This window comes from Phyllopteryx taeniolatus, chromosome 16 (assembly GCF_024500385.1).
Source record: "Phyllopteryx taeniolatus isolate TA_2022b chromosome 16, UOR_Ptae_1.2, whole genome shotgun sequence".
NCBI lineage: Eukaryota > Metazoa > Chordata > Actinopteri > Syngnathiformes > Syngnathidae > Phyllopteryx > Phyllopteryx taeniolatus.
Window position 1 is genome coordinate 18,312,109 of NC_084517.1, and position 18,246 is coordinate 18,330,354.

At 42.1% G+C, this 18,246-nt stretch overlaps 1 protein-coding gene across 3 annotated transcripts in view; it reads left to right on the forward strand.

The window, feature by feature from the left end:
- Window positions 1–15,774, forward strand: part of elfn1a (extracellular leucine-rich repeat and fibronectin type III domain containing 1a) — a 69,651-nt gene extending 53,877 nt beyond the window's left edge. For all 3 annotated transcript variants that reach the window (XM_061750210.1, XM_061750209.1, XM_061750211.1), the window contains one exon: window positions 10,874–15,774. In XM_061750210.1, the coding sequence (XP_061606194.1) occupies window positions 11,163–13,538 (2,376 nt within the window). In that variant the 5' untranslated portion in view covers window positions 10,874–11,162 and the 3' untranslated portion in view covers window positions 13,539–15,774. The remainder of the gene's footprint in view (window positions 1–10,873) is intronic.
- The last annotated feature ends 2,472 nt before the right edge of the window (window positions 15,775–18,246 follow it).

The following is an 18,246-nucleotide window of genomic DNA, read 5'->3' on the forward strand; positions in this document are numbered from 1 at the left end:
ACTCCAGCGTGGCCACCGACTGTGCTTCGTGCAAACATTTCAATCTCCAGTCAGAGCGCTGCTGCAGCTCGCTTATTTCTCGTGTATTTACTCCAGATATGCATTCTCTTCAAAGTGCACCGCACGACTCTCACTGAGGGATGAAGACATCAAACGGACATTAGTCTCGCCAATGTCAATGTCTGTCCGCCCCCCCCCCCCCCCCCCCCCCCCAAAAAAAAAGATCTTCCGCACATTCTGCTCAAAGGAGAAAGCGCACGTTTTCACTCTGAAATTCAAGTGACGGCCACCGTGAAGAACTTTCAAGCATTTCCTCCTCCTCCGTGTCACTGAGACGTGAAAGTGGCATCGCCGATGCTTTTGTCAGCTTTCTCCCGGTTCTGAAACGCATCCTATTTTCACCACTGATTGGCTCCGTCGGGGCTGCGCAAAGTCCGCCGCCGCCGCCGCCGACGACGACGACATATTATTTAGACCTGAACTTCACCAAAGTCTTGTAATGTCAAAGGGATTCTGTCATATTCCTCCTTTATCTCCACTCACAGAGACTCGGATAAAGGTCAAGTGTTCAAACAAAAACGCAAACAAAACAAAAACAACTATTGCATGAGACAAAAAGAAAAAGGGAACACAGCGTGTCTGTCAGTGTGCACTGAGGCAGGGTGAGCACAGCCCTCATTATATGACGCATAATTAACGATTTGATGTCATGTTAATTAACCAGAAGGATGGTTCCGTGACATTTATTTTTCTCCAAAAGTCAATACAATTCTAAGAAGCAGGAACAAACACGGGTGTCTCTTTATGCATGTGTATTGACAGTTATACTCTACATGCACAGTGACTTTTAACAAAATAATGACTTTTTATTTTATTTTAATCTTTTCATTTCATGACACTTTTATGCTGTAGTTTGGCATCCTGTTTTGCCAAATTGCATTAAGACAGGCATGAACTCTTCACTCATATGCTTCCCCTTTATGTAAATGACATTCTTTAGGCGTTATAGCACCACCTGTTGCTTTGGCATGCGCACTACAGCATGCAAACGTGACTACACGATTGTTTTCAAATTTTAGAGCAGCACAGTGAACTGTCCCACCTTGAGGGATGAGCGGTATAGAAAACGGAGGGATGGCGTAAGAAAGAGGCAAACAACAAGTCAGGAGACAATGTGATGAAAACAGCCAAACTAGTTGTGTCTCTTTCAGTCTTTTGCATCATAAGCAAAAAGATACACATGCAACAAATACAAATTCAATTTCATTCCAATTTGTCCAGAAGACGGTGCCTGTTGGATCCACGCTTAAACTCTTTGCTGTTTAAGTTTGTCCTGAGTCGGCAGCCAAAGTCATTGTTGCCACATACGCTTTGGCTCGGAGCCCAAAAGGAACGTGCCGAGTTGATGGTCAGTTGATGGCCTGGAAAATTGCGTTTAAACCTTCAGGTGTTATTGCCGCTCATATCTTAAGTCTCCAAAGTGCAGGATTCAATTAAACTCCTGCGTTGCCCTGCTGTCTGCTTGATGAACACTCACCACAGCTCACTTGCTTTGGGTCCTCTTTCAGTATGTGCCATGCTGTTTGTTTTTTTTTTTTTTTTTTTTGGAAAGGCCTAGCTTTTGCTTGAAATGAGACATACTTTATAATCCATTTTTGTTTACAAATTTAAACAGTTCCCAGGTGCCTTAACACGCTTTCGTCCAAAACACACCAAGGGTCGAGAATTAGAAAACACTTTCCATGCTTTATTGGTAAGGGATTTATTTTTATTTTTTTAAACTTAGTGTCTATGTTTCCAAGGAACCCGAGAATGTATTTCTGTTATTACAAGTCGGCACAGAAGTCAAAATGCCACACTGACAACAGCTGGACATCAAACCCATCGAGATATCCGGTGCGGACTGCTCTTGTCAATCAGGGTAAGAATACAAATCTCAATTGGTCATTTAAAAACTATTTTGTATTTATTTTTTTTTGCTAACACAACGTATCAGTCTATTGATAGTGTCTAAATGAAACATAATTTTGTGACTGGGATTAGCCGATGGCTCAAAATTACAAAAACGGTTTAGTTGAAAGTGTGTAACTTAATTGACGCATGCATTATTGTACTACAAAATATTTATCTACGTACGGACATATTTGCTGCTATTAATTCTTGATGGATTTAGTCGGTCGTGTGGTCTTCCACATACTGTAGCCGACGTAGACATTTCTCTTCGATGCTTTTTCGGTTTAGGAACGGGAATAAACTTGACGCTCGCTTTCAGTCGCTCAGGCCCCGCCCCCACCGCATGCACAACTTCATCGAGCTATCAAGCACGTGCCGGATATCAGAAACTAGTTTTTCATCACAAGCGAACGCAACAGCATTACTGATACTGATAACGCTCGATGCAGCTCTGCTTATCTTCTGGCTTTGATGTAGTATTTCAGCCCTCCGCGTCTGGACTGCAAGCCACCACTGCCTAATTTAACGACTCTCTCGCCGCCACATTTTCCGAAATAGGCAGAAAACTAAAGATTTACAGTGGTGCCTTGTGATATAAGTTTAATTCCTTCCATCTCTGGTCTCGTAACTATAAACACTTCTAAACACACTTTTCCCATTGAAATGGAAAATGCCATACATCTGTTCCTGACTCACAAATAAAAACAATTTTGTATTTTTCTTTGTAATGTGTTCTTTAACAAGACAAAGAGCACTCGCTAATATTGTACTATAAAACGTATGCACTATAAAAACACTCAGTCATGACAATTAAATGGAATGTGAAGAATTAAGCAGGTTTTTGCCACATTTCTTTGCTTCGATTCCACGGACATTGTGCTGCTCCTTCTGGTCTGCACGCCTTGGCCAGCTGGGGGCAGTATAATACAGACATAGAACACACGAAGAAGTGTGAAGTGTGACTCAGTAAGATACTGTAAAATTATATATATTTTTTTTTTTGCAAAGGATAAAGAATGTACGCCTGTGAGTATTGTCCGTCTCCACCGTTTGTGTCCAAATAAGAGTTGCTTACAGGATTCTAACACGAAAAACCCATGAGTCACTCGTGTCTCAAGGCGACACTGTACTTGGTTGCTCTATATTACTCTTGCTGGGTCAGCATACAATTCGTATACAAGTCATTAAAAAGTCCATTTTTGTAAATGTTTCCTTTCACATTGAGAAAGAGAGGACGGGCGCACTTGAAGCGCCGTTGTGCTTCGTAGATGGCGCATGGATGGACGCCATTTGTTGTTGTCTCGATGAAGGTGTCACTCGAAGTTGGGTTTGGCTTCATGATGAGATTTTTTTTTTTTTTTTTTTTTTTTTTCCCCCCCTCGTCCTTGCCTCAGCTCGAACCGCTGCTGAAGGATTCTGTAGCCGATGAAGAACAATAGAGTGAGATATTGGGAAAGCGCGACAGGGATGGCGTGGGGTGCAAAGTCATTTAAAGTTTTACAAAGTATGACGCCGAAGCGGAATACCAAGTGCACGGAGAGGAAGTTCGCAGCGAGCCAGTGTTACAAATGCACGTTTCCCGCCCAACCTTTGCTCCCAAGACTAATTACGCCCTCTCCCAAAAAAAAAAAAAATTATATAAAAAAAAAAAAAAAAAAAGGGATCCGTCACTAGGAATTCTGCTTGAACGCAGCATCAGCATTAAATTAAATCAGCCCCGCGCCTCACTAATACTTACTGCTAATTACAAGCAACCTGTGCCAATTAGCAGCAGTGAGGTGTTATTTGGCACACACAAATGTTAAAGTAGGCCATTACATTAACAAGATAGAGATAAATAAAAGATGTACGAGTGCTGCCGCTTGATTGCAGGAAATATAAAAATAGGAGCAAAACAAAAATGTTTTTTGGAACCTCCTACATCATAGTTTTAATCCTAAAATATATATTAAATATTCTTGTAAGCCACTACAATTACTGTATGCACAGCTTGAACATTTGTTCAAATTCCAAGCTAATGCCTGTTTCAGGTTTCAAAATGTGACTGGCGATATTTCTATCAAATATTTTTGACAAATTTCGACAAAAAAAAAAAAAAAAAGCAGCTTCATAAAAAGCGATAAGCTAAAAGGTTCGAATATTTGCTAATAAGTGTAAATCCTGAACAAACAGCTGTTTGGTTATTTTTAGGCCTCACTCTCACTGTGGTAAATGCACCAGTTTAATATGCGCTGATGTAACTGGAGCACGCGCGCCCCCCTTCCGGCCAAAAGCAATTCAGGATCTCGATGAGCACAATGTTTCCTTCCCCAAGAGCCGTAGTTCCATTTCAACTCCATTGATTGGCCATCTCTTCTGCCCAGCGAGAGGTGGCTGCATTTTCAATGACATCAAATAAAGGGGGCAGTCATTGGTATGGATGAGAAGGGTCCGCAGAGATTGAGGCACCTACACCGCCACAAAGCACAAGATAAGAAACAGACGCGACAAGAATGGGCCGGGCTTACAACTATATTAAAAAAAAAAAAAAAAGCGAGAGAAAGAAGAAGAGAAACAGATGCTTTAATAACAGCCTCTGTAGAAATCTGGAGATACAAGCGAACAATTTGAATTTAGTATGCACGCCGATGTTTGGATGGCCGCAAACGTCGTCGCACAAACGGAGGCGAGCGGCTGCTGCAGAGGAGCAGTATGTGCATGCAATATCCTGTCATTAGTGCAGAGAGACGCTGTAGATTTCTGATGTGTTTGGCTGCTCGTTTCATTTCGGAGCGCAGCTTCTAAGCAAGGGGGTGGGGGGTGGGGCGGGGTTTCATCCCGATACTGCATAAGGGAACACTGGAGGTGATTCATAGATCGTCTAGAAGGTTTCTAACTATCACGCTGAACATTTTTACAACACGGACTCAACCCCTCCACTGTAAAAGTGTACCTATGAGACGGCCATCCGTTTGCAATGTGGCTGCAGAAGACATAGCTCTTACACAATGCTCACTTTTGACTGGCACTGTTATTCTGGTGCTCGGGCCCGCTTGGAATCACTGTTCGTTGCTTTAAAACTCACCAGTATCGGCAAGCGCATGTATCGTGGTCTCCAAACGACCCCGCCCCCAAAACACACCCACTAGCGCCCCCTAGAAAGTTTGAAAAATCGAGCCCCCGACACCAGTTTCATCGATCAACACGAAATTGGCTGGACATGTAGATCAAAATAGGACACACGAAAACCTCTCAAGGACCCGTGGCCGAAATTGAACAGGAAGTCAGCAATGAATCGGTTAAAGATTCCCCAACACAAGTTTCACCGATCGACGCAAAATTGGGTCCAAGTCTATCATAACAGGACGCATGAAAAAGTCTCGAGGGCCCATATCTGAAATTGAACAGGAAGTCGGCCATTTTGTTTAAAGCAACCATTTTGGGCAAATTCCAGGGCTCAATCAACTTCTATTTGTGCATTTGTCCAAATTGGAAGACTGTAACCAAGACAGATCGGCCACGTTAAATTACCAAACCGGTTTACCCACACCGTCTAAAGTGGGCAGAGCATGGCGTCAAAGTTAGACAACTAGTTGAGACCGAATCAACAGCGTAGTAGTGTCTCAATTGCAACAATCATCCATCCATCAATTCATTTTTTGAGCCGCCCCTCCTCACTAGGGTCGCGGGCGTGCTGCAGCCTATCCCAGCTATCATGGGGCAGGAGGCGGGGTACACCCTGAACTGGTTGCCAGCCAATCGCAGGGCACATACAACAAACAACCATTCGCAATTTAGAGTTGTCAATTAACCTACCACGCATGTTTTTGGGATGTGGGAGGAAACCGGAGTGCCCGGAGAAAACCCACGCAGGCACGCGGAGAACATGCAAACTCCACACAGGCGGGGCCGGGGATTGAACCCCAGTCCTCAGAACTGTGAGGCAGACGCTCGAACCAGTCGACCACCTTGCAACAATCACTTGCACTTCCATCCATCAATCCATTTTCTGAGCCGCTTCTCCTCACTAGGGTCGCGGGCGTGCTGGAGCCTATCCCAGCTGTCATCGGGCAGGAGACGGGGTACACCCTGAACTGGTTGCCAGCCGATCGCAGAATCAATTCCACTTAATATACTAAATTACTAACATTCAATTTATTGTATATTATGTTAACATGTGTTATGTCACAGTAACTGTGGCTTGGATGACATGGAATATGTGGGGGGGAAAAAAACAAAAAACTTTGTCAAACTTTAGGAAAGAGGTACAATTTATGGCCCATTTTTGGTACTGTGTCAATTTGGTGTGATCCAAATAAAACCGCGACTTGTGTCCTCTGGACATAAACAAAAGTATTCCTCTTTTGATTGACAGTGTCTTTGAAAAACGAAAACATTTAAAGGAAGACTTTTCAAATCCATGTTGGATCTCACTAGTACCTAATTTTGTATCCAGTGTATGCTATCAGGATTACAGACCTTTCACGCTGTGATGTTTTGTGGACCTTCCCCCCCGCCCCCTTCTCATATAAAAGAGCCAACTGGGCCCTGAACAGCTCCCAACAGAAAAGTACAAGTCGGCCTTTGAATGGTTCTTCAAAGGCAAGGTTTCAATAGGTTATCCACACAAGTGAAAAAAGGAAGAAAAGAAAGGCCTTCATTACCCAGCGCATAAAGCCTGAATGGGCAAGAGAGAGCCTGTGGAATGGCTGCCTGGTTCTGATAGGGGAATACGCTCACTTCTGATGCCTCGGGTGTTCTGGCCGACTGCACTGGACCGTACAGATTGCTGCCATTATGGAAAGTGGGTCTTTGGTGGCAAATAAGCCCTCATAAGGCTGCAAAGACCGCTGGCTAGGCATAAGACTCATCTGAAGATTGGACTGTACAATCATGGCAACATGCACATGATACACTAAGGCATTAGTTTTAGTCAGTTTGTTGAGTGTTTTTATGCTACAGGCTTTGGCCCTCATACAAATGTGTTCTTTATGAAAAAATAAATAAATACAAAAAATAAAGTATTCTTCCCCACCTTTGGAGATGTATTTTCTCCGAAGTGCATTCATGGAGAAAAGTTGTTACATCAGTGCAAGCACTCAGGTCACAGGTTGTGGACAACCAGACGATAAGTGCATCTGTGTAGAGTTCGAAGGCCCGTGAGACCAGACCATCGCAAAAAAATGACAGTCAGCAACTCACCCCCGCACATTAAGCAATTGACTGTATGGACAACCTGAACAGCGAGCATGTACAGTATATGTTTTTGATGCTGTACATATGGTACATTGTACAAAATATTTTAAAAGTTGGATTGAAGATAGATAAATTGATGCTATGACAGATCAAAACTGTTTTGTCTCGAAAAACACAAGCTACTAGTTGCTGTAAGGAGGAAGTCAAGCATAATTGATGCGTGGCTTCGAATTGACCAGCACCGAATCAGCATGTGTGCTCTAAAACTGACATCTCAGGTCCAACTTAAGGCATTTAAACACTAAGAGATCTCGGCGCCACGCCACCAGTAGCACCAGCTCGGCTGGAGCATCGCCACCGCCCATTCGCTCTCTATTTGTGCGAAAGGTCGCAGGCTCTACATTAATAACAAGTCGCCACTTCCCCCGTCAGAAATGTTTTGCCTTGCTAGATATTCTGTAGAGATGTATTTTTCAAACACATTTAATGGAATATTTGATCTGAACCCTATGTCTCCCCTCAGGGTCTTTGAGAATCTTTTTTCTCATCAGTTCTCCTCCACTGCTGCTCTTTTGTCATCCTGAAGGTGTTTTCAAATGGCAGCCTTTAGCATTGTCGTCCTCCAATAACCGCACTTCTCTCTTTTTATTTCTATCTGTGCTCATGCTGCTGACCACCGCGTTTATTTGGACATCTCAATGCCGAATATAAAAAAAACAAACAAAAAAACCAAAACATTTAAGTGCCCCTCGTATCGCTGAAAAACACCAATTCTTTGGTGCACCCGGTGATGTTTACAATATAAAGCAGCAGCCGAGAGGAAGAGCGGGACCATATGTGAATTCTAGTATCAGAATAACTTGATCAAAAACATATTGCTACTAAAGCTCAACAGATGACAGCTTTGAAATAAAATGCCAGTTTGTAGACAACATTGGGACAAATTAAATAGCGAATGAGAGCCTCTTGTATCCTGTTACATACGTATCATATCGGAGGTTTAAACATTTTTACATATGGGCCCTCTGGACCCAGAGGAAATTGTTGCCTCACTTAAACTGTTCAAACTGGACATAAGCATTCCAGAGATAAGCGTGCTGATGCATTGGTTTGGTTGACTGAAAACGTTAGCAACTAGTTGTAGCCGCTAACTAGCCGCTGACTTCTATGGTTAATTGGTACGAACGTTAGAGTGTTTTAATGATTTTTGTATTTCAGAGGAGTGAAATGTAACTTCCACACATATATGACAGTAAATATTTATCACACCAACTTATTTTATCAATAAGGAGTTTGCAGTTTTGCAAACTTTTTTGAGGTCATCTAGGAGCTGAGAAGCACACATTTTTTACTTAATCATACAGTATATCATAAAAGTAGAGATGAGAATGCAGAAACAGGAGCTGGTGATGAAGAACCCCTGTAAACAGAATATTTATGAAAATGAAAGCAAAAAATAGAATTTCATTTATAATCTCTCCCTCGAGGCTAATTCCAATCTGTGTTAAACACACGGCTAAGCTTCAGATAATCACGCCAATGATCCTGTGTATCATCTTTGCGGAACAATAATAGTCAATTCCACCAATGCGCTCTAGCCATTATTCTACTGAACGGTATTCTCCGTTGGTTCAAGCCATAATGCATTTACTTTAAACCAAATGCCACAGCAATTCACCTACGGTCATTTAAAGTACAAATGTCAAACTCATGGTTGTATTGGAGTACAAAATATAGCCCACTAAAGTCGTTACGATACATTTACAGTAAAGCGGTGCCAGTCTGTCCTGCTGAACATTCTGCTCAGACGCATTTGTGGCTGCGATTCATTGAAATGTTGTGGTCACTACGCAACATGAGAAAAGGTCAGATGACTGCAGGGATGGTGTTCAACTTCACTGGCATGTCGACGCTCCTAAAATGGCGCCATTATCTCTCCTGCGTGGAAGCGTGTCCTTTAACATGCAAACGCATCCTTCCACCCCCCTGTGTCCACTCCTCCAGATGTACATCATCATCTTATTTTATCGAAATGAAAAGCACAAGAAATATTTTCTCCTGACAAAAAGAAACGGATTTTAGAACGGTAATACTTCTCAGATTTGATTGACTCTGTCAGGGTGGTATAAATATATCAATATGTCAATCATACTGAGAGCTGTTTCTAATACTTTGACCCTCTTTGTTAAGCTAAATAGTGTAACTAATGCCTATAGATGGCAACAATCCATTCATTTTTGAATAGGGCTTATCCTAATTATGGTCAATAATGAGCTGGAGTCTATCCCATCTGACTTTGGGCGAAAGGGCTCATACACCCTGGACTGGTTCACCAGCCAATGGAAGATGACGTTTTAGATGACAATTTCTTTAAGTTCCTTTTTTATTAGTGGGCTCACAAATGACAGAAGGCCAAGCAAAAAGCTCAAGATAATATAAATCACCTAAATGAAAAGAACTGGAGTTTGAATGTACAGTGTTAGGCTGCTGCAGCAGTCCTTTGAGGGTAACACTTTCCCAATAAAATCATGGTTTCTAAGTTCAATTCCCATTATTTCAATGAATAAAAGTGAAAAATGAACATTTCCTCCCAAATGCATATTCAAATCAATCTCATAATCTTAGCCCTGCATGCATGGTAGAACGGAACACCATGTTGACCCCATGAACTGTTCAATGAAGTAGTGGCAGTTGAAAATGAGTGGTCTGCTGATGCAAAACGTGCTAATCAAAACACAAATGAAAGAATGATTTTTGCCTGGAGAAAAAATAAATAAAAATCAATAAGATGTAATGTACCAGTCAATGCAGACCCCATATCCGATAACGTGTTGTCGTCCCCTCTTTTAATGACCCGCATCAGTTGTCGTCGCCACCGTTTGGTCTCGGGATAAACCTTACATGAATCCATCCATCCATCCATTTTCTTTACCGCTTATCATCATTGGAAAAACTGCTGTCCATGCGAGGCATAATAATCAATGAATGCACCCCTTAGCTGTCAGCAGAGGCAAATTCTGTCTCAACTGGTTTGCTGTCTGAAGAAAGCCGACATGACATCAGCCGTGAGACACTGAGCAGCAATTCAGGCTATGGCACTCCTCAGTTCAGTGTTTGTTATGTGAACTATACTAGACCCTGCAACTTAATATTTATACCCCCAGTAACAATTTCATAGAAGACACTAATGGGCGGATAAGAGCAAAATGCTTTTGCAGCTTCAACTTTGAAGGGAAATACTGTGTGTAACGTTTTAATTTGGAGAGAACTAATCCATTACAGAGCTATTTTGGTGATTTGGTTTGCAAAAGACTCTAGCAGAAGCCACCAATAGCTGACTTGTGCACAAGATCCTTCTTTTCGCCGGGATAAGCCTGTGCACACAAATAAGTCCTTTATGCATTGAGCTTGTCAGATGGAAACCCAAAACACGTTGATGTAGCGCGCCGTTGCACACTGTGCTCTATAATTGATTTAATGCAGTGTCTAAACACTGGCCGCCTTGCATCTGACAGTGTGCAGGTTAATGGCGAGGCAACTAGGACTTTGCCTTTCCCCAAACTGTCAAGTGGTAATTGGCCAATAGTTTGTTTTAATAGTCTGCCACACACATGCCGGTAAGGAATAATTGGCAGAGCATGAACAAGCAATACATATATGGATAACAAAGCATTTAGCTATAAATAAACATGGATTTGTCACCATGATGAAGATTAATTGACATTACAATATCTCTGTGTTGCAGGTCATTTCTCCATTAGGCAGAAAGGGATGCAAAGGGGAAGACCGTTGGAGAAACACTAAAATTAGACCATTCGACAATGTTTTCATTTAAGACAAAAAGCACAAACCAATCCAAGATGGTGAATTCTTCACAAGTTCACCGTCTGCAAATTTAAATGAACGGGACTCCCTCCATGACGAGGCGACGGCTGAACGGACTCCCTCTGGTCCTGAAAACAAGTTTGCGCCAGCCGAATTAAAACAACAGCGACGCTGCCTTCTCTTTTTTTTTTTTATTTTGTTCCCAAGACATGATTCGGAGGGAGGCACCAATGGCCAGCAGGTGGGGTATGGTTAGCAGTGCCCTGCTTTGGTCTGCAGCCATTGTTTATTTGACCCATGTGGGTCAAGTCGGCGGAGACTGCTGGTTAATCGAGGGCGAAAAGGGCTTTGTGTGGCTGGCGATCTGTAGCCAAAATCAACCACCTTACGAGGCCATCCCGCAGCACATCAACAGCACCATTGTGGACCTTCGTATGAATGAAAACAAGCTTAAAAGTATTCAGTACTCTGCCCTCAGTCGCTTTGCCAACCTGACCTACCTGAACCTGACCAAGAATGAAATATCCTACATAGAGGACGGGGCCTTTTCCGCTCAATTTAACTTACAAGTTCTTCAAATGGGCTTCAACAAGTTACGCAACCTAACAGAGGGGATCCTCAGGGGTCTTGGAAAGCTGCAGTACCTCTACCTCCAGGCAAACCTGATTGAGACTGTGACACCCAATGCCTTTTGGGAATGCCCCAACATCGAGAACATTGACTTGTCCATGAACCGAATCCAGCAGTTGGACGGCTCCACGTTCACTAGTCTGACTAAGCTAACCACCTGCGAGCTGTACACAAATCCTTTCAACTGCTCCTGTGAACTGCTTGGTTTTGTCAAGTGGCTCTCGGTTTTCCCCAACAGGACAAACGAGCGGATGGTCTGCGACTCCCCGAGTGGCGTGTCTGGTTACAGTCTTCTGAGTCAGAACCCAAACAACCCCACGTATCGAAATGCTCTTCACATGCTCACTACTGTGTGCACCGATGACTACGTCACACCATTTTTTCCATTGCCATTGGAGCCCACAACACCCCCACCAGACTTCACCCTTTGTGGCCTAGAGGATTGTCCATCAGGGACAGAGCCAGAGGACGTCATTACCCACAACATCAGTACAACCATCAATGAAGTGGAAGCAAACCCGCTAATGAAACTGAAGCAAGTGTCCAATACAGGCGCCAGCATCACGGTTCAGATTCCTCATCCTTACAAAAAGATGTACATCCTAGTTCTGTACAACAACAGCTTTTTTACGCTTATCCAAACCCTTAAAGAAATCAAGGAGGACATTGAGCTTAAGAACCTCAAACCTCACACAAACTACACATATTGCGTTGCTTCCCTTCGCAACTCCCTGAAGCGCAACCACACTTGTCTGACCATCACCACCGGACCCTGGAAGGGGAAATCGAAGGACACAAACAACGCAACTGCCACTCATTACATCATGACCATCTTGGGCTGCCTTTTCAGCATGGTCATCTTTCTTGGGGTGGTTTATTACTGCTTGCGACGGAAGCGCCAGCAAGACGAAAAGCACAAAAAGGCAGGGAGCCTGAAGAAAAACATAATGGAACTGAAATATGGACAAGAACTGGAGGGTGGGACAATTTCTCGCATGTCCCAGAAACAGCTGCTGACTGGGGAGAGCATGGCGCGTATGCCCTACCTACCGCCTGCAAGTGAAATGGATCAGTACAAATTTAAAGAAATAAGCGATACTCCTAAAATGATGAAGGGAAGTTACATGGAGGTGCGAAGTCTGGACCACCATGAACGCAGGGAGTGTGACATGGGAATAGCAGGGAACAGCCAGGGCTCCGTGGCTGAGATTTCTACCATTGCAAAGGAGGTTGATAAAGTCAATCAGATCATTAACAACTGTATCGACGCTCTCAAGACAGACTCCACTTCTTATCAAGGGGTAAGATCTGGAGCAGTGTCCAATGCAGAGCCCCAGTTGGTGCTCATATCGGAGCAGCCACAGAATACATCAGGCCTCCTGTCCCCTCCGTACAAGGACAGTTACCACCATTCCCTGCAGAGACATCGGTCCTCTGACGTCTCGCCAAAAAGGCCCAGCACCGCCTCAGGAATGCGAAGCCCCCGGCCTTACCGTACTGAATCCAGATACATTGAGAAAACCTCCCCAACGGGGGACAGCATCCTCACGGTGACGCCCGCCGCCGCCATCCTGAGGGCCGAGGCCGAGAAGATCCGTCAGTACGGCGACCACCGCCACTCCTATCCCGACACTCAGATCGAGGAGCTGGAGGGACCCGACGGCATCAGGTCGCCCATGCTGGAGCCTCTTTCGCACTCCCGCTCCAGAGACTTGGCTTATTCCCAACTGCCGGCTCAGTACCACAACCTGAGCTACTCTTCTAGTCCAGAGTACTACTGCAAACCTTCACACAACATCTGGGAGCGGTTCAAACTCCACCGAAAACGTCACAAAGATGACGAATACATGGCGGCTGGCCACGCGCTCCGCAAGAAGGTGCAGTTTGCAAAAGATGAGGACCTGCATGATATTTTGGACTACTGGAAAGGCGTGTCAGCCCAGCATAAATCATAACCTCCTTAGATCTTTTTTTTTTTTTTTTTTAATGGACCACACCTTACAGAAATGACTTTCGATCTTTCGTGGATTGTTTCATGCTCAAAATCACATATGTATCACATTCTCTTTTGACTGTGAGGGGGAAATGGGATTGTTTAATATTTGTCATATTGTGTAAAGAATTCACAGAGTGGGGAAATTTTAATCTATTCATGAGAAAATATATTGCTAAATAATTATATATATATGTTACAATGGATTGTCGGTTTTTGGGTATCGCATGGCCAAGTCCTGTGAAAGTGGATTTGCTGTTGTGTAAAATGAAACTACTCTATGAAATTATGTTTACTGGAACCTCAATATTTTGTTGATCTGGACTCTTTTTTTTTTTTTTTTAAACCCTGCATATATTTCGATTATATCCTACATAAACTATGTACAGATTCAGTCGTTTTTATTTATACGCTGTTTTGCTGGGATATATTTGATGAATCAGGTTTAAAGTCGTACAGCTAAGTCTGTAAGTAAAGATAAGCATGCCCCTATTAATAACATCCAAACTTTTTTTTAATATTTTTGTTTTCTTTGAGACTTTTACAAGTATTTGTACATTTCTTTTTTTTCTTCTTCTATATATCAGTCTTAAGCCGTTTCATGTACGAAAGTCTCATTCATCAGGCATTTCTATTTTTATGACCAAAGTAGAAAAACTGTTTACAATATTCCTGCACGGTCTGGGAATGGTATGCGCATTTTTGTTTTTTTTTTATATTTGCAATGAGTTGCTCCTGGAAATAACATATTGAGGTAGAGGGAAATCAAATTGAAGCGTACACTTTTGGAAGACGAAATGATCATATTTGAAGAGGAAGCAGAAGGACTGCGAAAGCGTTTCCCTGCTACAGCGAACCTGATGGATGAATGTAACATACAAAAACTCTGACGTGTCTATGGCAGCTTTTATGTATATTTTACAGGAAGTATTTATTCATAGCGATGAAGAAATGTTTTGATTTCCTTGCTTCCGGTGTACTATAATGATCTGACGTGATGAACACGGGGAAAAGTAAGTAAGTTACTCCAATGGGCCTTGTTGCTTGCTGAGAGGTTTCGTCTTCATTTGATTAAACCGCAAGACTGTTTTGTGTTTTTGTATATTTGCGGATGTTAGTTACCCCGATGGACGACGAAGAACACGCTACAGTCAACACTTGAGAATGTGAAGTAAAGAAGAAAAAAAAAAAACCAGACTCCTCTGACTTACTGGCTGTGAATTTGTATATTATGAATTTTTGGCAGTAAATTTGAAAACTTAACACGTCAAAAGGATGTTTACAGAGCTCACTCCACACGGGCTCATGGGGGTGGGATTCATTGTATATTTATGAATGAGCGATACATAAATGAATGTCCGCTTGGTGACACAATAGTTTAGTTTAGCTTCACATAACTCCATGGCCGCACAAAAAAAAAATAATAATAGTTGGTGATGTGCATCATTATGACTCATATTTTCAACCAACTAGGTCATTTTGGACACCCTTGTTTTAAAGTTGTCGTCTTTATAAATTAATTAAAAGGTCTCTCCATTTGTAAGTATGTGAAATTAATCAAGTATTACTTAGTTGTGAGAGTACATATATGTTTAGAGAAAATCAATTACTGAGCAAAGGGATGAAGAGTTTAATCTGTGTTTTGGATTATCGCTCCAATCAATGACTCTGCTTGACATACTCTCTTAAATGTTTGTGTGTGTGCTTTATCCATTCATGTGAAATGAACCATCCATGAGCCCAACGTGGTTGTGTTACGTAAGCACCTCGTGACACGTTTAGCCTGACTTAATATTTCAACCGCCTTAAGAATTTTTTAGATATCTTGTGTACAACTGTAAATTTCCTTTGTTTCATTTCCAGCATTGATACTGTTTGATGACACCATTTTTTATTTGTATTTTTTTTAATTTAAAAAATATCTTTTCAGTATACAACGAGAGCTACAGGAGATTTCTAGTTCATTTAGCTACTTAGCAATGTGTTTTTCTACTGCATATTGTAGCACTTGTGTATTATAACGAGTTTAAAGTGGTGACAAAAATCTTTAGAAAGATCAACAGTTGTTCAAGTGCATCAAAAACAAACAAGAGCACAAAATATGTCTTTGGTTGTTTTCTTTTCTTTTCTTTTCTTTCCTTAATACTATGTAATCTGCTTTCAGACAAAGTACTGTGAAATAAAGTTAAGGGTGCACAGTAAGGCTCAGCATCATTTTTATTAGAAGTCCAAATAGCCACTAGTTACGTTCCATTTAAGTACTGTGGGATTACTGGAGTTTGTGACCGGGTGTAAACGTTTTCTTTGGCTTTTCGTGAAACACTTTTCGGTGCAAAAGAAGGAGCGGCTCACATTACTAGCATAAAGACTCCGGCCTCAGCACGTGCGTCAACACTTAACAATAAATTTTTACAGTAGTTAATTGGGCCTGTTTTCAGAATTCAAAACAGTTCCCAGGTGTCTTAAAAACACACCTGTTACATTCTTTCGTTAAAAGAATCATAGAAGACATTGCACACCCTATTTCTTGTCTCACTGAAATTAGCCTTTGCCATACACGGCTGGGTCAATAGCAAGTCCAGCTTCTGTTACCATGACAACTAGGGGCTTCTCCTTGCAGGAACAAAGTCCAGAATGTGAGGGGATAAAAAAAAAAAAGCGGGAGTGAAGCTTGTATGTGCCCCGTATTGAGGCTAAAGCTAATATGTACATTCAACAAAATTCAATGCAGCTCTGCTTACCTTTCGGCTTTGACATGACAGCAGTGGCATCCCACAGATGGGGAATGTGGGTGTTTATGTCCAATAGTGTTTCAAAGGGCGTAATCAAGTGGCCGGAATCCAGCTGTCCCTTGAAAATGGCTCTGGATCTTCACCCAACCTTGCTGATCATGTCACGGGCAGAGAAACAGGGTGTGAGGGGCGTAGGGGCCGTATTATGTAAATTATTAGAAAAAGGTAACCACAGACCCAACTATTAGTATACAGGTTACGAAAAGGTCAAATTTTCTGCAATATGCACCCATTAACTTCTTTTTAAAGGAATATTATTGTTACCATACCTCAAGGTATATTTGTTAGCAGGAGGATGCAAAAACTGCATAACTGAATTAATGAAGCATGTTGGCTTGGTGGTGCTTCAGCCATGGAAGAAGGCATAAGACTCTGGCTCAGTGAAATACATTCAGTGTATACTACAAGCAGAGGTTTTGTGTATTTCTGGAGGGCATTGTGTAAGAAATTCATCTTAAGAAAAAAAACGAAATAGCAAAAGAAGGTTTACTTGTAAAGCCTCTGCTTGCTGGAAGCACATAAATAAATATCCACACTAGGTTGTTGCTCATTAGCCGAGTCAAGAAAAGTTCCTCCTTTTTTTTTTGTCAATGTCGCTTGAAAGGCCGTACACCTCTTGATTTATTTTGTTGCTTTCTTTCCGAGTTCCCCGACAGCCCAAATTACTTTATCTATTTCCTCCAACGCCAGTTAGACGCTGGAGGCTAAATGCAGTCACAACACACCTGCCGCACACTGTGCAGTGCCACGCTCCCTGGCAAATTATCATTGTGCCCCCTCTCCCAAAAATACAATGAGTTCCCGGAATAATAATAAGCACATTGCTTCATTTTGCATGGCTAACTTTACAGCTCATATAAATGCTCATTTTACATACAACATTTTTTTATTTTAGGCCCGGATTCTCAAGGCATACGAGATCCCAAAAGGTGTCCTTGAGCAAGTCACTTCAATTTACATATACAGCGGTGCCTTGACATACGAGTTTAATTCCTTCCGTGACCACAGTTTAAATTAAATGGTCATATCTCAAATCATATTTCCCTGTTGAAATGAATAGAAATGCCATTATAATCCGTTGCAGCCTCCCCGACAAAATGGTGTTTTTTTTCAATGAGGAAAATAGCACTCTAGAATGGTCTACTTATGGTATAACATATAGTTATAACAAACACAATGTTAAGAATTAAACAGTTTTTGCATCATCATTTATTCATGTGCAGCTTCTTCTGGTGTGTGTGACTTAGCCACCAGGGAGCAGTATAAAAGAGACAAAAACGAAGAAGAGTTTCACAACTACTGTAAGTCAAGAAATAAAAAGAATACCCTCCAGCGTACATGCCTGGTGACACGAGCTGATAAGTTGTCCCTGCCGCCTCTCATTGTGCCTGCGTACCGCTGGCTTTGCTGTACATGTCGGTTTGCACCCCCCTTTCAGACGCAGTATTTAAAGACGCAAAATCAGTCATCGCAAACCGTCTTAAGGTTTGATAAATCACTTTGCCGAGGCTGAATTATTTGCATATATATTTGCATATATTCCTCCCAGAAAACAAAATATGTACTGGGCGGCAATATTGTCCAATTGTAGGTGCGCTCAGTTAGTAGATTAGCTTTCACATCTGTTTGCACCCGTTTGTGCATTTGCAAACCTTTAATAATCGGGTCCAATATGTTCCCTTGGCTGGGAAGAACAAATGCATGAAATGATGATCTGACATCATCATATCACATATGGTGCTGCAGGATAGAGGCTCCATCGTGCAAAGACTGCAGAGCACTAGTCACTGTAACTTATCCCAGGGGGATTGTACTCTTATGTTGATCCAGAATAAATCTCAAAATCTACAGTACAAGAAAATAATAAAATGGAAAGCT